Source organism: Loxodonta africana, chromosome 5 (genome assembly GCF_030014295.1).
Source record: "Loxodonta africana isolate mLoxAfr1 chromosome 5, mLoxAfr1.hap2, whole genome shotgun sequence".
NCBI lineage: Eukaryota > Metazoa > Chordata > Mammalia > Proboscidea > Elephantidae > Loxodonta > Loxodonta africana.
The window spans coordinates 52,868,236-52,895,124 of record NC_087346.1 but is presented as its reverse complement, the minus strand read 5'-3'; the positions used below and the strand labels follow the sequence as shown (position 1 = coordinate 52,895,124).

At 38.6% G+C, this 26,889-nt stretch overlaps 1 protein-coding gene across 5 annotated transcripts in view; it reads left to right on the top strand.

The window, feature by feature from the left end:
• Nucleotides 1-219: 219 nt before the first annotated feature.
• The window catches only part of RAP1GDS1 (Rap1 GTPase-GDP dissociation stimulator 1), a 174,060-nt gene continuing 147,390 nt past the window's right edge, over nucleotides 220-26,889 (top strand). For 4 of the 5 annotated variants that reach the window (XM_010590455.3, XM_010590454.3, XM_010590452.3 and 1 more), the window contains exons 1-2: nucleotides 220-395; nucleotides 23,650-23,760. In XM_010590455.3, the coding sequence (XP_010588757.2) occupies nucleotides 392-395; nucleotides 23,650-23,760 (115 nt within the window). In that variant the 5' untranslated portion in view covers nucleotides 220-391. The remainder of the gene's footprint in view (nucleotides 396-23,649; nucleotides 23,761-26,889) is intronic. The other variant, XM_010590453.3, reaches the window with a different exon arrangement.

Sequence of the window (26,889 nt, the reverse complement as noted above, 5' to 3'; positions counted from 1 at the left end):
GAATGTACTGAGCATGCTCGATGGGAGGGGCGGGGCTCTCTCGGGCCGCGCGTCGGGGCCGGCGCTCCTTCGGCCGGCTCGGCGCCTCCGCTGCCCGCCCGCCCGGAGCCGCGCCCGGCGCAGGCTGCGCCCGCCCGCCCCGCCCCACCCCACCCCGCCCCGCCCCGCCCCCCGCCGCTCGTCCCCGCCGCGGCCGAGCCGCCTGCAGCAGCAGCAGCGGCAGCAGCGGCAGCAGCGGCAGCAGCAGCAGCTGCTCCTACCCGGCGGCCGCCCCCCGCGGGTCCCTCCCTGGCTGCGGGAGAGACGGAGGTTGAAGGAGGACACAGCACCGCGCCGCCTGCACCGGAGACCTTCGCTGCGCCCTACCGGCTCCTCACTTTCTGGGAGGAACATGGGTAAGTCATCCTTCCTTCCCCGTCATCGCCTGACATTTTTCTCTTCCTCGCCGTGCTGCAGGGTAGGAAGTATTTTTCGCGCAAAGTTGCCGGATTTCTCAATTCCACGGGTGTGAGACGGTGGCTTTTCCTCCGGGGAGAGTCGGCGCACGCGGGACGCACGCCGGGCACCCGGACTGGGAGGGTCCCGAGTGCGGGGTGGGGTCGGTACGCGGGACCGGACCGCCGCCCGGCTCGGCACCTCACTGCCTCGCCTCCCCTCCTCCATTCTTCCTGCCCGAGCCCGGGCACCCCGGAGCCAGGCTCGCCAGCTCGCATCCTTTGCCCCGTCCCCGTTTCTGTGAAGGCCGCCTGCTACCTTTTTCCCACGTCTTCTGGGCTCGAGGTTCCTGTCCGATCGGGAGAAAGACCACTTAATGGAACTCCCCTGTCAGCACGACCTTTCCTTATTCTGGGGACTGCTCATCCCGAGGCAGGGAAATGTGAGCACATAGTTTGTGAGGGCTATTTTACAACCTGCACAGACATTTATTTTCGATGGGGGAAAGCGGACAGCCTCATAGGTTGAAACGACGACTTGTCAGAGGCCACGAGGAACGTGAGGAAAGAGAGCTGCTAGCTGATTTGAATTGGTGTGGGTGACTACAGCGTGCAGTATTCCTGTGCTCAGCCCATGTTGTTGGTGAACTTACGTGTTATTCTTTCCTAGTTTGCTCTGCCTAAATCTGCCTAATCTGATTTTAGTTGTCTTGTATTTATAGTTAATGTCAAGAGGTTGGTTTGGATGAGATATTTAAAAGCAAATACAAGTTTTGTAAAAATACGTATAATTCATCCCTCAAATTTTAATCCTGTTGCTTAACTGTTAAATGCCGTAATTACAGATGAATTCTGTAATGTTAGTTAAAAGCCTAAAGTTTTTTTGGACTGGGTGAGCTGAGGGGATGTATTAACTTGGAATACCATACTTCTACATGTTCCCCAATTTGCTTTCACTCCTGTCGATCATAATTCCCTCTTTTTAAATTTGCTCCATGGGCATCTATCAGCTGGACTTTTCCCACCCCTTTGTGCAAGTTGTTTAAGCTTGAGATGCACGGTTCTTTTATCTGTTAGTAGAGTTCTAACAACATGTTCAGAGTTAGATTATGGCAATTCAGAATCTCCAAGGAAATATCTAAATCTAGATATGGTGTCACTGAAGATTACTGGAAAAGCAGATGTTCCAAGCACTGATTCAGAGCTTCGGCTGTATGTCAGGAAGAGGCCAGGGCTGCAGGGTAAGATGGTTTGAATGAAAAATGATTGTTTTTTCCCTTTTAATGTAGGTACTGTTGGTACACTGAACAAATTGTAAAAATAGTGTGGCCCATTTATATGTGACAAACCTTTGTGGTTCAGAAGGTTTGAACCCACCCAGCAGCTCCATGGAAGAAAGGCCTGGCAAACTGCTTCCATAAAGATTGTTATTAGGTGCTGTCAAGTCAAGCACATGTGACAGAGTAGAACTGCCACATACGATTTTCTTGGCTGTAATCTTCAGGGAAGCAGATTGCCAGGTCTTTCTCCTCTGCAGCTGCTTAACCATTTTTGCCACCAGGGCTCCTCCGTAAAGATTACAGAAAAGAAAACCCTTTGGAGCAGTTCTACCCTGTAACACACAGGGTCTCCATGAGTCGGGGGGCCAACTCCAAAGGCAGCTAACAACAACAACAAGCTTTCTGTAGGAGTAATTTTAAATAAATAATAAATCAGATTATTGGATGTGTTGTGCCTTGCCCTTGAATTTACCCCAATTTTCTTAATTACCAAATCTGGCCTGTGGAATACATTTCCCCATGTTTCAGGATGAGTTTAAAAAACCCATTTAATTAAAACTTTACATGTTCAGTCAGTACTTTTTTGGGGGGAAAAATGCTCTTATAACGTTAGTGACTAAAAGTAGTTAAAACAAAGAAAATTATTTATTTAAAAATAATTAATTTTGAAAAATTTTGAAAAGGTCAACTATAAACCCATCTTCCCCTGTGAGGCCTTCTCAGGTCCGCTTTGACTAAATTAACCTCTTTCTCTCCTGATAGCTATTTGTAACTTGTTAGAAGCTTTTTAGCACTTACATAATCTGCCTTATATTAGAGTTGTTTATGTGTGTGTGTGTTGTGCATTTAATCGTGAATTCCAGAAGGTGAAAATTGTCTTATTAATCTTTGTGTCTTCACAATGCGTTTCACATAGCAGGTATTCAGTAAATCTTACCTGAATTAATTGTTGAACTTAAAACCACGTATCTGTTATTTTTTTACCTTTGAGCCTGAAAAGTATAGGCTCCAAACAAATATTTGGGTTATTGGATATGTCAAAGGGGATATGAACGTATAATTGTACTATGTCTTTCCTCTCTTTAAAAGAAAAAAAAAAAAAAAAGAGTTGGGTTCTTACCCAGGTTGTTTTGAGACAGCCTCCAGGGAAGCCATATCCTTCTACAATGTTGCTTTCAACGATAAGGCGATTTAGCGTGCCATCATATGCAATAACATAAAATTGAAACCTTGGAAAGCAATTTTATATTCTGAGCCAAGGAAATTATAAAGATTTGTATACAGCATAGGAGGTGGAAGGCACACTACTGATGGTAGAAAAAAAATCACTTTTTAATCTTTTCTTCTCAAGAAATAAGGTAATTAAAAAAAAATTCTCATGGCATTGATTTTTCTACCCAAGAAAGTAAAGGAAACTTACTATATGACCTTTGGACCATGGCAATTATTTTATGTATATATTTTATTATAAACTCAACATGTATGTAATATTTATTGCATATTAACTATGTGTAATGTATAATGTATGATGGGAGACCAAAGATGAATAAGATACTCTTGTTTCAAGTTGTTTATAATCTTAATAGGAAAGATAGGATACATACACTCATCTTTTAAGATTATAAGCCACTTGAAACAAATGTGTAAGTAATGTAAAAGGGCTTTCCATGTATTACAGATTTGGGGATGGAGAGAAGGTTTTCGAGAATTGCTGTTATTGGAACCAAATGAAAGGTAGAAATGGAGACTGTTTATCAGGGTGAGAATGGGAGTGAGGAGAAATGACATATGAAGTAAAAAGGGAACATAGCAGGAGTTTTCAGGATATGATTAAATAGCCACGTTTGACTGGAGCAAGGTAATAGTGGGCGATAGAGATGAAAAAGTATTAATAGATAAAGACCAGATAATAAAAAAAAAAAATTTTTTTTTAAAGACCCTTAAATCCCAAGCTGAACTCGACTTGTTTATTGAGTGACCATTAAACATTATTGTGTAGTTAAGGGATGGTTCAAAGCTGTGGTTTAGGAAATTTATTAATTTGTCAGTTGATTATGGAAAGGATTAGATGAGAAACTAGAGAACAGTTGAGAAGTGGTTGCAGTTTGGGTAAAAATGTTTAATGGCTTTTGGCAGTGGAGTAGAATTTGCAAATAAAGAACGGATTACTTGCAAATGGTAATAAACTGATTGAATATGGATTGAGAAGAGTTTTATTCTGTTCAGTAATGAGACTGTAGGATCTGTTAATGTGTATTCAGTCCTTTGGAAGAGGAGACATGAATATTCAATTTTGGACCTGTTGAGTTAGACTTTTTGATTTGTAAGTCAGGGGCCACCAGGGCTCCTCACTATGTATAGTATTGCTGTATTTCTTACCATGTTTAATGGACTGTAAGGTAAGCATAGGTTTCTTCAAACATTTTTAAGATGTTACACTTTACATAGAATGACGTGATATTTTCTTCCCTGAGAATTTGTAATCTCGCCATAGTGCTTCACATTTCTTTGACATCTCATTTTCTTATGTCTTTGTGACTTAAACCAAAACCAAATCCATTGCCGTCGATTCTACCCCATAGCAATCTATAGGACAGAGTAGAACTGCCCAGTAGAATTCCCAAGGCTGTAAATCTTTACAGAAGCAGATCACCAGGTCTTTTTCCTATGGAGTGGCTGGCGGGTTCAAACCTCCTACCTTTCTTTCAGTTAGCAGCTGAGCGCTTAACCATTGCACCACCAGGGCTCCTTCTTTGTGACTTACCCGTTGCCGTCAAGTTGATTCCAACTCAGAGACCCTATAGGACGGAGTAAAACTGCCCCATTGGGTTTCCCAGGAGCAGCAGGTGGATTCGAACTGCTGACCTTTTGGTTAGCAACCGAGCTCTTAACTGCTTCGCCACCAGGGCCCCTCTTTGTGACTTTGTATAGTGTAATCTCTGTTTTTGCAACGTCTGTCATGCAGAGTGAGTTTAGAAATAATTTTACAGTTTTGCAGAGTGGTTTGCATATAGAGTACTTTTTACTGATGAATGATTTTATCACATTTTATTTACTATTAGACTTTGTGAATTTGGGACTTCTCTAGCTTTTTTTTTTTCCTACTAGCTTATGTAAAGGAGCCCTGGTGGCACAATGGTTCAGCGCTTGGCTGCTAACTGAAAGGTGGCGGTTTGAACCCACCAGTGGCTCTGTGGGAGAAAAGACCTGGTGATCTGCTCCCTTAAAGATTACAGCCTAGAAAACCCTGTGCGGCAATTTTACTCTGTCCAATAGAGTCACTATGAGTCGGAATTGACTCTTTGGTACATAACAACAACTAGCTTATATATGTATGCCTCTAAGTATATTCTTAATTCCTCCATGTGAAAATGGCATGGCAGGGGTGTCTGACTTCCTCTAACTTCTCAAGGAGGAAAAAGAATCAGGATAAACAGCTCCTGGCTGATTCCTACGAGGGGAAGTCAGACATGCCTCCACCTTCTAACATTTTACCATTTCTGACACCAGCTGTCCCTCCCACAGCACTCCACTTCTCTGCTGAGCTTAATAATTCTTTGCAATGGCCACGCAGAACTCATAGACCATACTCACAGTTATGGGGCTTATTAGGAAAGTAACAGGTTACAATTCAGGTTGAGGAACCCTCAGGATACAGCTCTTCCATCACAATATCCTCTTCTCAGCCGTGCTCAAAGGCAGGTCTCTCTCTGGCCCTCGGCCCCTCAGCTTGGACTCTGTGCTGCTAAGGCAAGAAAGTATTACAAACACAGCTTTGCTGATAAGTACCCAGAGGCACCCCACTCTGCCACTAAGGCTTGGCCCCGGGGTGCTCAGCTTTAGCTCCGTAGGTTGGCAAACCTAGCTCCACCAAGTGCCCAAAGGCATTTAGCTTTCTTGCTCTGTGAGTTGGGAAGCCCACTGCACTGTCTCCTGCCAGTTCCCTGCCTCTGGTGCGCTGTTTCTGTGCCACTGCTTAGATGTTTTAGTGCTCTCTCTCTCGGTCTCCTGGTTCTAGGAGCTTCTCAACGCAGGAATCCCATGGCCAAAAGACATGATCCCTTCCTGGCTGTTCTTTCTTGTTGGTGGTGAGATCCTCTTTCTTTGTGCCTCTGTGATGGCTCATCTTAAGCCTAGTGGGTAGCAAAACTGACCAGTCCCCTTGTTAGGATTCCTATACCTTATTTGCATGGTCCCACCCCAACAATGGTACCATGCACATTTTTACATTATTAGCAAGCTATCTAATTCTCCTGGTGGGCCATAATCACCTCATTTGCATAGCTCCACCCAGTCATTTGGTGGAAGTTGCAAGACCATGGTGACAAAGGCCATGTAAAAGTGATCTGGTTGCACCACACTTGAGTTTCGTTTTTCTTTGTAAATGTATATCAGCCTTGTAGATAGTCCCTTTTTTTGTTTGCATCTTTAAGTACAGGAATGGCTTCCATGGATAAACAGTAGGAAATACTGTTTCTATTTGCTCTTGGCAATTTCTTTTAGTCAAGATAGAGTGATAAAATGTTTTTATGAGCTGGTTATCACTAAAATTTATAATTTTAAAAGAGCATAGGGAATAGATTATTTAAGTAATTTTCATTATGTTGCTTTCTTATTTTGTACATGCACGCTTTTATTTGTTCATGTGGGAGAAGGGTTAAATTCATAGCCTTGGTAGAGTCCTGTTTTGAAATTTTTAGTCCTCTTTCTTATATGCTGTCTTAGTCACCTAGTGCTGCTATAACAGAAATACCACAAGTGAATGGGTTTAACAAAGAGAAATTTATTCTTTCACAGTCCAGTAGGCTAAAAGTCTGAATTCCGGGTATCGGCTCCAGGGAAAGTCTTTCTCCCTCTGTTGGCTCTGGAAGAAGATCCTTGTGATGCATCAGTCTTCCCTTGGTCTGGGAGCATCTCAGCAGAGGGACCTCAGGTCCAAAGGATGCAATCTGCTCCTGGCACTGCTTTCATGGTGATATGAGGTCCCTAACTCTGCTTGCTTCCCTTTCCGTTTATCTCTTGTAAGATAAAAGGTGGTGCAGGCAACACCCCAGGGAAACTCCCTTTCCATTGGATCAGGGATGTGGCCTGAACAAGGATTTTACTCCCACACTAATCCTCCTTAACCACAGGCGGAGATTATGATTTATAACACATAGGAGAACACAGAATGGAGGACAACTACACATGACCTAACCAAGTTGACTCATATTTTGGGGGGACACAGTTCAATCCATTGCATATGCAAAATTATAAGAGCCTTAATTCCTATGGAGAATCAAATAATTTTTACTTTGACAGTGAAACCTAGGAGTCTGTAGGTTCCTTTCGGGGAATAGTGTGGGTGTTCTCTCCAGAGATTCCAGACCACCTGTTTGTAGTTAGTGAATCTGGAGTAATTGGTGGTATGGCCATAAGAATTACCTAAATTATTAATACCCAGGCATGAACATCAGGAAGAATGAAGAAGGAAGATCTAAACAGGCCTGGCGATCTGCTTCCAAAAGGTAACAGCCTTGAAAACCTTGTGGAGCAATTCTTCTCTGCACGCATGGAGTCACCATGAGTCCATGTGTCAGAATGAACTCGATGGCACCTAGCAACAGAACCATGGCTATAGTCCTATTTGGAAACAGGATCTCTTTGTTATGTTAATGAGGCTATATCAGTATAGGGTGTGTCTAAACTAAAACACTTCTGAGTTATAAAAACAACAGATTCAACACAGCATGGAAGGAGCATATACTGTGGAAGACAGATGCTATCTGAAGACCATGGAGAGGAATGAATATACAAGTCCAGGAACTCCAAGGATTGCCTGCTAATATAAAATGAAATAGACAAGGAGGAACCTCCCCCTAGAGCCACATGTTAAATTTAGAATTTCTAGCCTCTTGAACTGTGAGAGGAACCCTGGTGGCACAGTGGTTAAGAGTTCAGCTGCTAACCTAACTGAAAGGTTGGCAGTTCAAATCCACCAGCCATTTCTCGGAAACCCTATGGGGCAGTTCTGCTCTGCCCTGTAGGGTCACTGTGAGTTGGAATCGACTTGAGGGCAATGGGTTTGGTTTTTGGTTTTAATCTTTATAGAAGCAGATTGCCAAGTCTTTCTTCAACAGAGTGACTAACCAAAAAACCAGCTGGGTTCAAATCACCATTTTTCAGTTAACAGCCAAGCCCTAGCCATTTTCACCGCCAGGGCTCCTGTACACATGTGCAGGTGTGTGTGCATGTATGTATGTGTGTGAGTATATACATACACACACACATGCACATACGTATACCCTTCCAGTGGCATAAAATTGCATATACAGAATGCGTCTGGAAGGATACACAAGAAACTGCTAATATTAGTTGTTTCTGGTCAGCCTGTTGCTTTCAAGTCGATTCTGACTCAGCAGAACTGGAACATGCGAAGATAATATACACTAAAATTAAAATAAAAAAATGTTTTCTATACTGAGAGAAACTGGAATGTTGTATTCGTCTTTGTATCTTTAGCATCTGGTATAGTGTTTGGTACTTGCTAGGCACTTAGTTCATTTGCTGAATGAATAGAAGCTTGAGAATATCTTAACCTAGTTTTTACCTTATAATAACTTTCACGACTATAGATTCTCATAGTCCATTGAAAAGAACTAATTCTAATTTTTTATATATAGTAATTCTTTACTTTTCTATGAAAGGTATTTTCATCTCTGTCCATTTCGATCAGATTAGGAGACAGAAACCACACAACGTAAATCTTACATGTATGATAATCCAAGCAGTATTATTTTATGATATTAGATTTTAAAAATTATTAATGTACTACTAATATATTCCCATGTTATATCTATCTGTCACATTTATGTGTTTGTATTATTTTTCTTTGGTTGGCATTTTATTACCCAGAAAAGTTGGTGTAGCCTAAACATTTGTAAATTTCAGTATATATTATCTCTCCATGTTACTTACTTGGCTATTAAACGAGATATCTGCTTTGCACCAATTTTAATGAAATACTGTTTTGTATATTTCTCCGTCTAAAGGAAACCCCAGTTAGGCCCTTTTTTTCGTTCTTTGGAGCCCTGGTGGTGCGATGGTTAAGCGTTCAGCTGCTAACCAAAGGGTCAGCAGTTCAAATGCACCAGCTGCTCTTTGGAAACCCTGTGGGGCAGTTCTCCTCTGTCCTACAGGGTCACTATGAGTTGGAATCGACCCGACAGCAGTGGGTTTTGTTTTTTCATTATTTAATCTAGTTCTCTTACAAACATTATAATGCAAGGCCTTTACTTCTTTCTCCATCTTTATATTTAATTAGTCACTGTTTTGGATATGTTCTGGTGAAAAATCGTGTTTAAGACTTTTTGAAAGTCTTAAGTAGGTAACTCCACACGTGTCTCTATATATACTCTCTGCACCACCGCCTGTCAGTTTGTCATACCATGGTGGCTTGCATATTGCTGTGATGCTGGAAGCTATGCCACCCATATTTTAAATACCAACAGGGTTACCCATGGTGGACAGGCTTCAGCACAGCTTCCGGACTAAGACAGACTTGGAACAAAGGCCTGGAGATCTACTTCTGAAAATTAACCATTGAAAAAAACGTATGAATCACAGCAGAATACTGCCCTGTATAGTACTGGAGGACGAACCCCCTAGGTTGAAAGGTACTACCCAGTAGTCACAACAATGGGCTTAAACTTACCAAACATCATTAAGATGGTGCAAGACTGGACAACATTTTGTGCTGTTATACATAAGGCCTCCGTGAGTCAGTGCCTGTTCAGTGGGAGCTAACAGCAACAACAACCCTATATAGCCTATAAAAATTTCAATAAATTTTCAGTTAAAATTTCCTCTTGTTTAAATCATGTTTGTTTTCTGTTCTTTGTCCAGTGTTCCTCCCCTGTCAGGCATAGCCTAGAGTCCAGGGCAGAGGTTGGAGACAGCATATCTCTTACCATTGAATCTAAGCGACAGGAGCCAAAGCATTATAGGCAGACACTTGAGTAGTATCCAGGAGGGTAGTGAAGGTCGCAGCTGAGTACTAATCTAAGGGGCTGATCTAAGAGTCAAGAAATAAATGAGACCTGAGAAATTAGGTAACATTGGATAGTAAACTAATAGAGCATTTTTCTGCAAGAATCCTGGCAATAGGATACTGATAGCTGCATTTTGTGATGTCTCAGGTTGGCTTGCAAACACATGTAAGGAGCTGGAGCAGGGAAAATATCTTTCAATTAGTTACTTTTATTTTGGTGTTTAGAGAGTTTCTTCCATATTATGGACTCAATTAGCTTACCTATACAAGAGTGAAATTTGAAAGTACATAGTTTTCAGCATCTTTTAGAGCCGCTCTTATATAAAAAAAATCATTCCAGCAATTCTTCAACACAGAGGTTTGTAATGACACATTACATATTTTCACCAACATTTTTCCAGTATAATTCATAATTCTTAGGTTTCTTTAAAATTCTCTGGCAGATGCCATCAAAAAAAAAAAAAAAAGCTCCGTTTATTTATCTCCAGTGATTTTCTGAGTTGGTTTATAACAGCCTGGGTGTTGACCGCTATTTCACATGGTAATATCTTAAACCTTTCCATTTTAGAAAACTATTTAGGGGAGGAACTCACCCTAATATTTTTGGTCCGTTCTAGGACAAAGAATTAATTAGGGGATCTCAGTGTGAACCAGTATCTAATAAAAAACACAGTGCGTTAACTTATTAGCAACCTGTGTCATGTCATATGCTAAAACTGTGTTTCATAGTTACAAAACAGATAAGTAAATTCTCGAATTCTAAGTGAAAAGACCCTTTGGCATTGTGTGAAATAAAATTTTGCAAACTGTATCTTGCTCTTATCCATTAAGGTTAATACTCTAGCTTTGAAGATCATCTATCAGGCCTTTGACCTTTTAATCAAACAAGACTGGTAAGACTATAGTGTTTCTGGTTCAAACTAAAATAGGCTTTAAATCCATTAAAGGATGAGTGACAAGGGACTGCTCAAGAGTTTTTCTCAGATTTTTTAAATAATTAGAAAGAAAATTTACAGTAAAATGCAGTGATTGTTTTTAGTAAAGCCCATCTTAATAAAATCTATCGTATGTCAACTGACACTAATTTGTAATAAAAGATACAAATACAGTTAACTCAAAGTAATGTGGCTTTTCAGGATTTATTAAGTTTCCACTGTAGAGAGTAATGTGAGTATTATAGAAGAATTTCCTGTCCTAGAAGAATCCCCCATCTAATAGTAGAAGTAAAGCAAAAAAGTTTTATAAAACTAGTAAAATGGAAACTATAGGGAAATTAGAGCTCTATAAAATTCCACAAAAATAATTTCTTAAATAAAATTGTTTATGAAATTAAATCTTGGAATTTAATCAATTGACATATAGTTCAAATTACATGACATATACAGGGGAGTTGATTAAATTCTTCTAAGCCTTTGTATTTTGTATAAAATCTTAATCTTGTCTGAAGTGAGATGGGTAAATGACATAAGATATGCAATTATAATCAACTTATGCAGTGAAAGAGGTATATCCAGTGAGTAGGTGTATGGATAACTGGTGAATAGGCACAGAGTTATGGTATTATTGCAACCTGAAGAATCATATAAAATCCATTTGTATGAATAGGTTTTACTGCTTGTTGAAGTAATAAATTAATGAGGATAGACGCTTTGCTGTTAGTTACTTTTGAGTCAGCTCCAACTCATGGTGACCCCTTCCCGTGTAAACAGAACGGAATGTTCCCTAGTCCTTTGCCATCTGAATGATTGTTGGTATGTTTGACTCCATTGCCGCAGCCATTGTGTCAGTCCATCTTATTGAGGGTTTCCCTCACCCTCACTGGGCCTCCGCTTTACTAAACAGGATGCCCTTCTCCGGTGAGTGGTTCCTTTTGATGACATGTCCAAAGTAAGCAGGTCGAAGTCTCGGACAATATTCTGTGTCCCATGGGGTTTTTCTTGGCTAATTCCCGGAAGTAGATCACCAGGTCTTTCTTCCTAAGTTGTCTTAGTCTAAGGCAGATAGAAACTTTGTTGTTAGTTGCAATCGAGTCCATTCCAAGTCATGGTGACCCCATGTGTGCAAAGTAGAACTGCTGCATAGGATTTTCAAGGCTATGACCCTTTGGAAGCAGGTCTCCAGAGCTGTCTTCTAAGGCACTTCTAGGTGGGATCAAACTGCCAGCCTTTTGACTAGCAGTCAAGTGCTACCCAGGAACTCCAGATAGAAGCTAAAAACCTGAACCAAACCTGTTGCCATTGAGTTGATTCTGACTTTTAATGACCCTGTAAGACAGAGTGGAGCTACACCATAGGTTTTCAAAGGCTGTAAATCTTTTATGGAAGCAGATTACCACATCTTTCTCCTGTGGAGCAGCTGGTGGGTTCAAACCACTAAGCTTTTGATCTTTTGGTTAGCAGCCTAGCACTTAACTACTGCATTCCAGGGCTCCCTAGATAGGAACTAGGAGTGTGAAAACTATGGAAATTTGGTTTGGAGTTCTTTCATTAAATAGAATAGTTTAGAACTCTTAACTTTCTTCTTTTTTAATTACAACAAATATTTCTAATTCTAGTATTCTCTGAATTGTCCTTGAAAATAAGTATTGCAGATATGAACTTTGAACAGTTACATTTTTGTTCTTTTTTCCAAGTTGTTTGTATGTGTTCACTAAAAATATGTGATGCTTAAATAGATTCCTGTTCAATTGTGCTTCTTTGGAACTTAATCTTGGAAATTAACTTGAAAATCGCCCATTCACAGTAGCTTCATATTATCTTTTTTAAATTTTATTCTGCTTTAGGTGAAAGTTTATAGTGCAGATTTTTATCATTCAAAATTTATACACAAATTGTTTTGTAACATTGGTTGCATGCCCACAATGTGTCAGTACTTTCCCCTTTGCACTCCAGGTTCCCGTGTCCATTCGTCTGGGTTTCCTGTCCTTTCCTGCCTTTCATCTTGCTTTGGGGCAGGAGTTGCCCATTTGGTCTCCTATACAGTACGTGATTGAACTAAGAAGCATGTTCCTCACATGTGTTACTGTTTGTTTTATAGATCTATCTTTGTAAAGTGGGCTTGAGGTGTGGGTTCAGTTATGAGTTAGCAGGGTGTCTGGTGGGCCATAGTCTCGGGGATTCCTCCAGTCTCTGTCAGACCAGTAAGTCTGGTCTTTTTTTTTCTTTTCTTTTTAAATTTGTATTTTGTTCTTCATTTTTCTCCCACTCTGTCCGGGACCCTCTACTGTGATCCCTGTCAGAGTTGTCAGTGGTGGTGACCGGGCACCATCTAGCTCTGGGTTCAGGCGGGTGGAGTCTCTGGTTCATGTAGTCCTTTAGTCCTTGTGTCCTTGGTTTTCTTCATTCTCCTTTGCTCTGGACAGGATGGGACCAATAGATATATCTTAGATGGCCGTTCACAAGCTTTGGAAGACCCCAGATGCTACTTACCAAAGTAGGACGTAGAACTTTTTCTTTATGAACTATGTTATGCCATTTGACCTAGATATCTCCTGAGACCATGGTCCCTGGCCCTCAGTTCCAGCAACTTGGTTGGTCAAGGTATTTAGATGTGTCTAGGAAGCTTCTGGAAACCCTGGTGATGTAGTGGTTAAGTGCTACGGCTGCTAACCAAAGGGTCAGCAGTTCAAATCCTCCAGGCACTCCTTGGAAACTCTATGGGGCAGTTCTGCTGTGTCCTGTAGGGTCGATATGAGTCGGAATCGACTTGACGGCGCTGGGTTTGGATTTTTTTTTTTCAGGAAGCTTCTATGACTTTGCCTCGGTCAAGTTGTGCTGAGTTTCCCCTTTATCGTGTGTTGTCTTTCCCTTCACCGGAGTTGACACTTGTCTATGATACAGTTAAAGATTTTCCCTTCCTGTCCCTTCTCTCTGTTGTAACTATCAAAAGTTTGATTTTTTCTGTGTAAACCTTTTTTCTTTTTTTAAATATTTTTTCCAGTCCTCCCTCTTGATCTTCTCATTCCAGAACTTGGATGAAACAAACAGGTGTTATATCTTTTGTTATAGCCCACAGGCCCTGGGCATCTGTGTATGTCTTTTCTTGAGTTTTTATAATAGTGGTCTCATACAATATTTGTCTTTTTATGATTGACATATTTCACGGAGCATAATGGCCTCCAGATACATCCGTATTGTAAGATGTTTTGTGAATTCATCATTGTTCTGTATTGTTGCGTGGTATTCTGTTGTGTGTATATATCCATAATTTGTTTATCCATTCATCTGTTGATGGGTCATATTCTTTTTAATTTTCAAGTTCTTTATTCTGTGACCAAATAATAATTGTGAAGGTAATAGTAAATGATTAAATCTTAGATACTTTTTCAAACTGTCGTTTTTCCCCCCAGTTAATACTTTGACAGCAAGCATCTATAGTAGCAGCAGTAGCAATTGAGAGGCATGCTTGATATTTCTACTTACATTTTTTAGCTTGACAAGAAATACGTCTGTTTCTTGTGGTTTTACTGTGTGTGTGTGTGTGTGTTTATATGAACATAACCTCCACAGCTCTACCCCAGGAGTCATGGAGGGTTGCAACAGTATTAAAAGCAGAAAGGAAAATTTCCTGTATTACATTTTAACGTAAGATAGTGAACTTAATTGGTAGGCCATGAAAGAATAGAGTTTGAAACTATTTTCTTACTTGATTTCTAAGCATTAGAAAAGAAGAGGTAACATGATCTCTATTTGCTGATGTGAACAAAATAAAATACATAATGAAGGAAGAATGTGTTTTTGAGATTTCTAGCATGGATGAATTAGAGGTTGGAAAGTTGAACTCAGGTTCCATAGACTCAGAAACAACATGTGCTTACTCTAGTAATAATGAGAAAATTAGAGGATTTAAGATTTATTTTTAAAAATTTGAGGGGTAATCAGAGGGAGGTTATATCCTTTGTTAATCTGTGAGTTACTCAACTAGCAGAAGCATTAAAACAAATAAATTAAAAAAAAAATTTTTTTCCTTCATTCATGGTATAGTTTAATGGAAGAAGCAATTGACTAATTTGTTTAAAGGTTCTCAATTTTAGCCCTGTCTCAGGACTAACTTTGTAAACATACCACACAGAAAACCAAATTACAGTATGCTAACACTGCAAATATTGCAATTTTTAACTGTAATACTTTACACTTGTTATACTAGCAAAAAAATCATTTCTTCCTACCTTACCAAAACTTTTAAAATAACTTCCATTGCATCAAATACTAAACCTTTTAGATAAGTTTGCAACGTAATATTCAGGAGAGATTGTTATTTCGAGCTCCCTAAGCCAATTGTCCCAGATTGAATTAATACCATTCATTTTTTTAGATGAATTTTAAAATCTCCCATTCATACATTGCATACATTCTAGGTGTTTGAAAACCACATTAGCATAGGAATCTTTTTTTTTTATTTTTATGTTTGATGTGGATAATAATAGTAAAACTTTGTTACTAGAGAGTTAAATGAAAATTATATTAGCTTCAATGGCAAGAAACTCTTCAAGTCTTTTTTTAAGTAAGAGCATTTTTATTACTGAGTGGCCATATATTTAGCAAATAGTGAACAAAATTTTAAAGGTCAGTAGAAAGATTTTGAACTTTTGTGTGTGTGTGCGTGCGCGTGAAAGTTTACAGAGCAAATTAGTTACTCATTCAACAATTCATACACATGTTGTTTTATGACATTGATTGCAATCCCTGCGATGTGTCAACACTCTCCCCTTCCCGCCCCAGGTTCCCTGTTTTCACCCTTCCATTCTTCCTCTCCCTTACTGCCTTCTCATCTTTGCTTTTGGTCTTGTATACGTGGTTGAATTAAGAACGTTTCTCACGTGTGTTACTGTTTGTTTTATAGACCTGTATAATCTTTGGCTGAAGAGTGAACTTTGGGAGGAAAGGTCTTGAACTTTTATAAGCCCAGTTAGTAATACTTGTTCATGCCCTTGTCTCCTAATGGGGTTTGTCATCAATACTGGTATAGTTGTGCAAAGATGACCCACACATTTATCTGTCTATCCATCTATCTCTCTACTAAGCCTGTTGCCTTCAAGGTGATTTCAACTCAAAGTGATTCTGTAGGACAGAGTAGAGCTGCCCCATAGAGTTTCCAAGGAGCGTCTGGTGAATTCAAACTGCCAAGCCGTAGCACTTAACCACTACATCACCATCTCTACTAGTATATAGCAAAGTGATAGAATTGAGTAACATTTAAAAATATGTAGTATATTTTAGAGTCAATAACCTTGAAAATAAAGCAACCATTTCTGGATAATATCTGTGAGGATGACATACTCTGAAAAATATGCTACCACTAATAGCATAAAGAATTTCAGGACTTTCTAGCTTAATATAACACTGTCTTGTGTTGAGGCTAGCTCTTTGGGACTATCTTTTAACCATCGTGAAGTATATTCTTTGATGATGGTGATAATCTTAAGTGCTTTTATAGTCAAGCTATTTAAAAATAAAAATAACCTTATTTTTCCATCACTTTTTCTTAGATATTAAAAAGGAGAGAAAAAGTTCTCTTATAACTGCAAAAATTTAGATCTTATTAAAACTTTTCCATAGCAGTATGCCAGTAAATAATTAGTGTTTCTGATTTATAGAAGAGAGACCTGGAATGTAAAGAACCTCTGGTGGGTAATGGTACACAGGATTTAAGATTAAAAAAAAAAAGAGGAATAGAAATAGTTAGGCAAGGTTGTTTGAAAATTCTAGCAGCAAAATATATCTGTTTGTATATCTTTTTTTTTTTTGAATTGTGATTTAGGTGAAAGTTTACAGAGCAAATTAGTTTCTCGTTAATGTTTATATATCTCTAAAAGGGACTTTTAGGAGAAAACTTTTGGAATAATGGCTGGCTAAATCAGTGGAATCAACACTAGTGACCTGAGTTATCAAAAGTGGCAGTCAGATTTTATCCACGTATAACAAGCCAAAAAAGTGGTGGTTGTTTATATTGATAGGTAGCTGGGCAGAAATGAAGGAAGGACAGAAAGAAAGCATGCCATCTTAATACTCTAGTGGATGTGCATAGTACTCAGAAAAAGAGGGTTCTCTCTAGGCAGAGCCAAGGGCACACAACATTAAAGAGGCAGCAAGTGAAGGAAGATCTGTTGAAGGCTAGGAGCAAATGGTCAGACTGGCTTTTGAAGTTAAGAGAAAAGGTAATTTAAAAAGTTCATTGCTGCAGTTATATCAAGTAAGAGGATTGAGAAAAATCCATTGAATTTGCCAAGATATCATTTAAGGTTTTTGCCAAAGTAGTTTTGATAGATTTTTTAGAGGACTGAAGTTTTTAGAGGCTAGGTTGTAGTTTTAGAAATGATTAAGTGGTTAAGTAGTAGGAGACAGATTAATAACCAAAGTCAGCTTTGCATTAATCTTTTGAAGATGCCATGGTTTCTTTCACAAGACAAGTCAGACCATGCTGCCTTGTATAGGAAAGAAATTGCTCTTTTAAGAGAAAAATATTTTAGTTATTAGTATTTCTTAGTCCTGGAACCTCTAATGCAAACCTGCATCTACTCCTCTACCAGTCAGAAACTGGAAATGTTTTGTTAGAACAGTTTCATTGTCTTAACAAATCTTAAGTAATACAAAATACAGAAATCTGGTTTTACACAGGAAACAATTTGTATGGTAATGATTTTCTACTTACACTTACTATCGTGGTTTGAGGGGGTTGAAAAATAATACCTTCTCTTTACTCAGGTTCAGAACTAGTGAAGATATAAGCAAATGAGTCATCTGATGGAGTTCAAAATATATTCTTTAAAATTGACAGTGTAGAGTGGAAGATGGGACTTATATAGTGACAATGGAACTGTTAATACTTCACTGCTGAATTAAATACTGGAAACCCCGGTGGCGTAGTGGTTAAGCGCTACGGCTGCTAACGTAAAGGTTGGCAGTTCAAATCCGCCAGGCGCTCCTTGGAAACTCTATGGGGCAATTCTGTCCTGTCCTATAGGGTTGCTGTGAGTTGGAATCGACTCGACGGCAACAGGTTTGGTTTTGGGTTTGAATTAAATACTGATCTTATCACTGGCACAGCCGGATAACCAAAGGTATGGAAGAACAGAGAATTCTTGCCCTTATAAGCAGACCTGATTGTAAAAGAGCAGGAACCCAGAAGGGACTGAGCCATGTACACACATGCATGTGTACTTCTTCCTCCTCAACTTATCAATCAGATCAATCATTCTTCTCCCTGAGAATGGAGGTAGTGCCTGAGCTCTATTTTATTAAGTGTTACTGTAATGGAGTCTCTACAGTGAAGAAGCTTGAAGCCAGTGGGTATGGGCTTTCTGCCCTCATCATTTTACTTTTCCAAAATACTCTTAAAATTGAGGTAAAATTCACATACACTAAAACGTAACCACCACTCCAGTCAAGATATAGAGCATTCTGACACTTTATTTTTATATGTGGATTCACATAAGATTACTGGTGGCATTACGGTTAAGTGCTTGACTGCTAACCAGAAGGTAGGCCGTTTGAACACACGCAGTGACTAAACAGGAGAAAGACGTGGTCATCTGCTCCCCTAAGGATGATAGCCTAGAAAATATATGGGGCAGTTCTACTCTGTCACATGGGGTTGCTGTGAGTCCAAATCAACTCGATGGCACCCACCGACAGCATTATTTATATTTCTGATAATATGGAGTGCATAGTAGATACTTAACAGGTAACATTTACCTTCCCTGCTGTCAGACTTTGGCTGTAAAGTATGTGATACAAAGGATGGTGGCTAGACAGCTTTCTGCAAATAATTCATTCCCTTAGTTAATTCATTGAACAAAATTAATAGCCATCTCTTTTGTACTAAGCGATGGGGGTATGCAATGAGTAGAGTAGACATGGCCCTCATACAATATAATGGAGGAACATATATTAACAATCAAGCCAAAAATATATATGATTACAAATTGTGAATAGTGCCGAGGAGGGTGGCTACAGTGATAGAGAATAAGCCTGGATGGCAGGGAGGAGAAGACTTAGAATAGGCAGGAATGATCTCCGAGGTGGTGACCTCTAAGCTGAAACTTGATGAGAAGAACCAGTCATTTGAAAAGCAGGGGGAAAGAATGTTACGGATGGGATAAAAAAAAAAAAAAAAAGGAGTGAATTAAAAAGAATGTAGATGCCAGTGAGAGCCCTAGTGGCACAGTGATTAAGCATTCAGCTGCTAACCAAGAGGTTGACAGTTCGAATCCACCAGCCGCTCCTTGGAAATGCTATGGAGCAATTCTGTTCTGTCCTGCAGGATTGCTGTGAGTCAGAATCGACTCGATGGCAGTGGGTTTGGTTTTGGGTTTAGATGCCAGTGTAGATGTATTAGATTTGTAGGGCTGCCGTAACAAAATACCACAAAATGTGTGACTTTAAACAACACATTTATTATCTCACAGTTCTGGAGGCTGAGAGTCCAGGGTGTCAGCCATGTTGATTTTTTCTGGGGCTTTGAAGGAAAACCTGTTCCAAGCTTCTTTCCTATGTTCTGGTAATTCCAAGTATTTTTTGGCTCTAAGGTGCAGAGTCATGAAAAGTGCTTTGTCTGTCTTTCTGTGTTCTCCCTTTTTTATAAGGACAGCACTTAGATGGGATTTAGACCCAACCTACTCTGGTATGAGAGCTGTGGTTGTTCAGCGGTAGATTCTTGCCCTCCATGCAGGGTTTAAATTCTGGCCAGTGCACCTCAAGCAAAGCTACCACGTGTCTGTCAGTGGAGGCTTATGTGTTGCTTTGATGCTAATCAGGTTTCAGTGGCGCTTCCAGACTTAGACTAGGAAGAAAGGTCAGGCGATATATTTCTGAAAATGAGCCATTGAAAATCCTGTGAGTCACAACCGTCTGATCCTGTTGTATATGGGGTTGCCATAAGGTGGAGGCCAGCTCTACAGTAGCTAACAGCAACAACTACTCTGGTGTGACCATATGTTAATCTAATTAATAACATCATTTTAGACCCTGTTTCCAAACAAGGTCATGTTCACAGGTACCAGGAATTTAGGACTTCAGCGTATCTTTTTTGGGGGCACACAATTCAACCCATAACAAGAGGCATCTGAGAGATTAGGGGAGGGGAGTACCTTTGATAAAGTGAGAAAGCAAGTTGGGAGAAGAAAATTAGTTTGGAGGGAAGATGACGTATTTAGTTTTGGACCTACTCAGTTTGTCATATTATGAAGTATCCAAGGTGACAGGCTGACTTCATAACATAAGACTAGTTTAAGGAGAAAAGACAGGATTGAAATTATAGTCAGAGCTATGAACACTTACTTAAATGAGTAAATTTGTGCCGACTGAGTGACTCATACATGTTACACTGCAGTTTTCAAAATAACTTCTTTCAAACTTTTTATTCATTTTGTTTTTTGTATCTCTCATGATGTACCAAGCATTACATTACAATACAGTTAAATATTTTCAAATTATCCTCTAATAGAATCTAATACAGTAATGTGCAAGTAAGTTCTCATTAAATACACTAGGGGCAGCAGTAGGGCATATTAATGAAGAGAACCCTGGACTCAGAGTGCTTGAGATTGAATCTTGGCTCTACCAATTGTTAGCTTTGTGATTTTGAGCAAATTATGCCACCTGTGCCTCAGTTTATAAACTGCATTTGAGTAAAATGAGGCAAATATTATTACAGTCTACCTTACATTTTTTGTACAGGTCAAATAAGTGTTTAGATGTGTAAAATGGGGATAATAAGAGTATATTTAATCTCTGCCATAGGATTGATGTGCAGACTGGATAAAGCAGTGCATTCAAAGTATACAGTGGTACCCAAACAAACTAACAAAGAAAAACCTACTGCCATCGAGTCGATTTCAACTTATAGCAACCCTATATAGGGTTTCCAAGGCTGTAAATCTTTACGGAAGCAGACTGCCACATCTTGCTCCTGCGAGACAGCTGGTGGTTTTGAACCACCAACATTTTGGTTAGCTGCCGAGCGCTTAACCACTGTACCACCAGGGCTCTGCAGTAATACCAGTAAAGCTTAACTGCTTTTATAACTTGTTGACTGATAAAATTTTGTTGAATTGCTATACTTTGATTAGCACCTTATTTTTCCTCTATATGATAATTTCTTTTTATCACTTTTAATAATATGAATTTAGTAGTTTTATATTATTTATACTTTATTTCAGAAAAATCAATTTAACACTCATTTAAAATTGAACAAATATATCTGAGATAGATAGATAGATAGGCTATAACTTCTTTTTAGTGTATAGAAGAAAAGAGACATATGGGTAGAGTTTTCTTTTTATTTAGGAAAAAGAAAATTTCTTAAAACTATCTGGCCCTTAAGAAAATAATTATAAATGATAATCTGAGATTTTTAAAAAAGAGTAGGTTTAGGATTACTAGATTAGTCGCAGGTTGAATTGGACATAACTAGAGCATGTTAGTATTATTCGATATAAAATTTTAAATCTGCTTATTCCTAGATTGACAAAGTAAAATGTTTCATTTTTATAACAGACTTTCATCATACTTTAAGAATTGTCATCACCTGGCAATGCGCAAAAGTATATTAAAACTTATACTTTACTTTGAAGTAAGAGAATGTCTGCAAGTCTGATAGTAAAGCAGTAATTATGTGTAGACTGTGGACCCCTTGGAGGTCCTCCCTATCTCTTCAGGCGTCCATGAGGTCAAAACTATTTGCATAATAATATCAAGATATTATTATTCTTTTTCCTCCATTGGATTGACATCTGCACTGACATGGTACAAGAGCAATTGTGAGTTTCGTATGGTGCTGGTGCTTTCGTGTGGGTAAATCAGGGAGCCCCGGCAGCACAGTGGTAAGCACTCTGCTACTAACCAAAAGGCTTGTGTTTCAAACCCACCCAGCAGCTTCTCAGGAGAAAGACCTGGTGATCTGCTTCCATAAAGATTACAGCGAAGAAAATCCTATTGGGCAGTTCTGCTCTGTTACATGCAGTCACTGTGAATTGGAATTGACTTGATGACACCCAGCAACGATAGGACCAAACTGTACTAGTAGTCATTGAACTCTTCACCATCACATATTTGAAGTAAAACAGTATGTGTGTCACTTAATGTCTGTGATGAAGCAGAAAAAAATTATTTTAATACTCTGTGTGATGCAATGGGAAGTATACATAAAACACTTTCACTACATGATGAAGTCTGATGGTGGTTTTAAAGAAAGGCACTTGTACAGTTGTTTAAGTTGTGAGCTGACATAGGCACTTTTTTGTGGAATACCATTTTTATTTGAAAGAACTAGCAGACGTATGGTTTTTCTTGTGTATTTGGCAGACATTTCCTCACAAATGAATGAAGTTGTCATTTTAAGGAAAACACTGACAGTATTTTTGTTGCTGATAAAATTGGAGCTTTCAGTGAAAAATTAGAATTTTGGAAAACTTTTTCTGTCACTTTGAACTTGACAGCTTCCCAGTACTAAAAGACTTTTTTGATGAGATTGGTGGTGATATTAACAAATTAGATATTTTGAAATAGTACAATGAAATGTGTCAACATTTAGAAGATCTGCATAACCCATGGACTTAATCTTTTGCAAATGACAAGTGTATGATGATAAAATTATGCATGGGTAAAGGATTCAATATGCAGGAGACCAGTGGATATTAATGTAACGGTTGCAGAAGTTCACTGATAATGTTTTCAGATTTCACATGGCAACTAACCTTAAGCAGCTATCACTTGTTTTAGTGTAGTATCAAAGAATATCCACGATTATCTGTAAGGCTATTAAAGTACTCCTCTGTTTTTCTTCTGTGTGTATGTGTGAGGCTGGATTTTCTTTATGTACTCAACCAGATCAACAAATCAAAAAAGATTGATTACAGAATCAGATATGAGAATCTGGTTACCATCTATTAAGTCACACAGTACAGAGTTTTACAAAAATGTAAAATGATGCCACTTTTCTCATTTTTAAGTCTCAGTTTTAATTTTTAATAGCTAAATATCAACGGGAATAATTGACATAAACAGAAGCTATTTGGGGTTCTGAATGATTTTTAATAGTGTAAAGGGGTCATGGAGTCGCTACAGGTTGGAATTGACTCTATGGCAGCGGGATTGATTTGGGTTTGTAAAGGGGTTTTGGTAATCTATGGTCCATAGGAATCTGCGTATAATTTAGGAGGAGAGCGTAGCTTTATAATCTAAAATTTACAGATTTCAGCTTAAAGCAATACTTTGACTTGGAGTACTTCTCAAATGGCAGTGTTAAAGTAGGTTTTTTAGCCATCACGCACTTTGTACTATTTGATGTCATTTTATTTTGAAACTTTCTAAACCTTTATTTTTATTTTATGTCTTTAAAATACATAAACCAAACCCAGTGCCATCGAGTCGATTCCAACTTATAGCGACCCTATAGGACAGAGTAGAACTGCCCCATAGAGTTTCCAAGGAGCGCCTGGCGGATTTGAACTGCTGACCCTTTCGTTAGCAGCCGTAGCACTTAACCAGTATGCCACCAGGGTTTCCTTAAAATACATAGGAGGAAGCAAACAATTAAACAAATACTATTTACAAAGCTGTGTAAGTTTTTGGGAACATTTAGTTTTTCTTGATTAGTTGTGGCTGGTTTTCTAAACAAGTTTAATAAGGTATAAGACTGCTGAAAAAGATGTTCTGTGACAATCTGTGAAATATTACTGATATCATACACATATAGAATGAATATATCCTACTTCAGTTAAGTGGATAAAATTTTGTTTAAAAATTTTTTTTGATAAATGCAGTCCATTTCTATTTTGGAATGCATGTAGGGATTAATTCGGTATAACCGGAGTCTTTTGCTTGCAGTGGTAACTCTGTCCTTTTATCATGTAAGATATGATGGTTATAAGGTTGGTGAGTTTTCTCATTTTTCTTTTTTCTGTAAGCAGATAATCTCAGTGACACCTTGAAGAAGCTGAAGATAACAGCTGTAGACAGGACTGAGGATAGTTTAGAAGGATGCTTGGATTGTCTGCTTCAAGCCCTGGCTCAAAATAGTAAGTTCCATTATGTTTACTCAAATGTCAAACAAAAGAATCAAATCAGCAATCATCCAGAGATTGGTAGTTTAGCACATAACTTGAATTCTATCTCTGAATACTGGGGTTGTTTTATATGTTCCAACCTCCCACCCTCTGCCCCTTCCCCCATACTTCTCTGCCCCCACTCCCCACCCCCCAACGTGTAGAAAGCCAAGTTGATAGGCAAAAGAACGAAAGGAATTGATTGGTGGTGATGACATTAATACCAGTCCCAGAGGGAGGCCATTATTTCATTCCAGACAGACAAGCATCACAGTTGTTTTTCTTAACACTTACATTTGTGCTTTAAAAATAAGGCAGTGTGTTTATGCGTGGGAAGGGGAGAAGAGAGAAGAGACAGGGGGGAGCTTAAAACACTTAAAAATTTTTTTTCTGAGATCTTATGGTCACTTTTGGTATAACTTTAAAATAATGTGTATGTATAGTTTCAGTAGGAAAGAACCATCAGCAGTCATTTTAAAAAAAACCTATTAAAATTGAAGTAAGACTCAATCTTTGTTGTTTTGGTAAATTTTACTAGAGATAGAAATTACACAGCTCTTCATTGACTAACACATTGTATTATTGCATTTGATGTATCATTTTTCTGTTCACGAATTTCTGTGAATAGACAAGTACAAAGTGATCTTCATTTGTTCCCTTAATTCTACTTGTTCGTGCTATGGTTTGTCCTGTACTTGTGGTTAATTATACCATTGTCTTATCCTGGAACTAATTATGTAGCTGACAGAGAATTCAGGGGAAAGTATGTATTGTTAAGGTTTCAGTTTCAAGCACTCGGAGGTATTGTGTCCTTCCTTCCTCCCTCCCTCCCTGCCTCCCTCTCTGCCTCCCTCCCTCCATCTAATAAGAATATCTTAAATACTTGATCACAGTACTCTCCATCAAAAAAGCACATTTTAAAGCTAGCTAGCTTTAAAATTCCTTTTTAGTAATTCTCTTTGATTTTGAGATTATAATTCTCAAGCTGTTCAATCTTAGAGGTAACAGAGAAGGGGTTTGAAACAATGAGTTCAGTGAGAGTGTCTGGATAATGCTTGAGATGATAAAGAAATAGGAAGACAGAAAAGAACAATGTCTAAGGCTATGCTATCCGTTAATGTAGACACTAGGCACATGAGGCTATTTAAATTTAATAAAATTAAAATTAAGTTTCGCAGAGTTACTTCTCAGTTGGTACATTTGCCTTGCCACACGGATGTAAAATATTTCCATGATCAGAGACTAGAGAGAACAACGTAATAACCTGAGTTTTACATAATAATGCAATTAGTCTAAATAAATTGAGTACCTCAAATTTACTTTTTTTCAGGAGTTCTCTATAATTTCAGTGGTCCCTTTTTTTCCTCGATGTTTGAAAAAAATAGAATTTCTATATGGGCCATTTGCTTCAGAATCTGAAAGATACAGAAGGTATTTCCTCCATCATATGTAGAGGGTTGCTCCGTCCTCTCTTGGAAAGACTGGAAGACAGAGAGATGGAGACGAAGAAGAAAAGTGAAGAAAGAAGGAAGCAAAAGTTTAGCTTTTTAAAGAGCAGATTCAAGAGATACTAGGAAGTATATAATTGTTAGATTAAATTTCAGACCCATTATGGAAATTATTCATTGAACCTGTGTGTTGAAAATGGTCTTGAAATTGTATGTTATAAAATGTTAAGGTCAAATAAGCATGAGGTATTAATAACAACAACAGACTATGAATTTAATGACTGTCCAGAGGGAAACAAAAGGAATATGTCTTGTTAAGAATTTGTAACAAACTCATCTCAATGTCTTTGCTAATTAAATAATGTCTATCGCTATTGAAATGAGACGTTTACATAGGAAGAAGGAATGTAGCAGTTCAGTTTACTAAGGCTGCTGTAACAGAGTACCACAAATGGGGTGGCTTAAAACAACAAATTTATCCTCTCAGAGTACTGGAGGGTAGAAGTCTGAAATCAAGGCGTCTGCAGGGTTAGCTCCTTCTGGAGGCTGCAAGGGAGAATCTGTTCCACACCTCACTCCTAGCTTCTGGTGGTTTGCAGCAATCTTTGGTGTTCTCTGGCTTGCAGATGCATCACTCCAATCTTTGCCTCCATAGTCGTTTGGTCTTCTTTCCTGTGTCTCCTTTGTATCCCTTATAAGGATATCAGTGATTGGGTTTAGGGCCCAATCTAATCCAGTATGATTTCACCTTAACTTTTTTACATCCACAAAGATCCTGTTTCCAAATAAGGTCACAGTCACAGGTACCAGGGCTTAGGACTCCACTATATTGATAGAGGACACAGTTCAATCTCATACGGGGAATTGATAAAAACGTGCAGTTTTGATTTAGGAATAATATCATTGATTGTGTGTGCGCATAGCTCTGGCCTGGTTATCGACGGCAACAGGTAATAGCCCCATGAGTTAGATATTATTATTAACATTTAAAGGATGTGAAAACAGCCTCGGTGAAGTTACTTGCCTTGCTCTGGCAGAATCCAGAGTCTAGATTTTAACTCTTAGTTGACAAAATTAAAAAAAAGAAAATTACACTCTAAGTGAAGAGTAGTTTTTTTTGCTGGGTTTATGACTATGAACTTAATTTAAGAAGCTAGATTTTAATATTGTTTCTTAATTTTTTGTTTTTTCTTTAAAATTTTTATTGCTAAAGATAGGGATGATATATAAGCTTTTTTTCCCCTTGAGTTATAGACTGATAATAGGTATTTATTTGGTATTTATTGATATCTTTTATACAATTGGTATCTAGCTTTTAAACAAGTAAAAATATACCAGTAGGATGTTTATGTTCTACATTTATCCTTACTTCGCTGCAGAAAGTGATTGATCCATTGCTACATCTGTTCTCTTAAAGGTAAAATTATAAAACATCCAACTTAGGTGAATCTGTTTGTGCTTTTCTTATACAAAACCAAAAAACCAGACCCCTTGCCATTGAGTCAGTTCCGACTCATCTTGACCCTATAGGACAGAGTAGAACTGCACCATAGGGTTTCCAAAGAGTGACTGGTGGATTTGAACTGCTCTTAACCACTGTACCACCTGGATTTTAGATTTCCATTACATGTATTCCCATCTTACTCTTCTATAG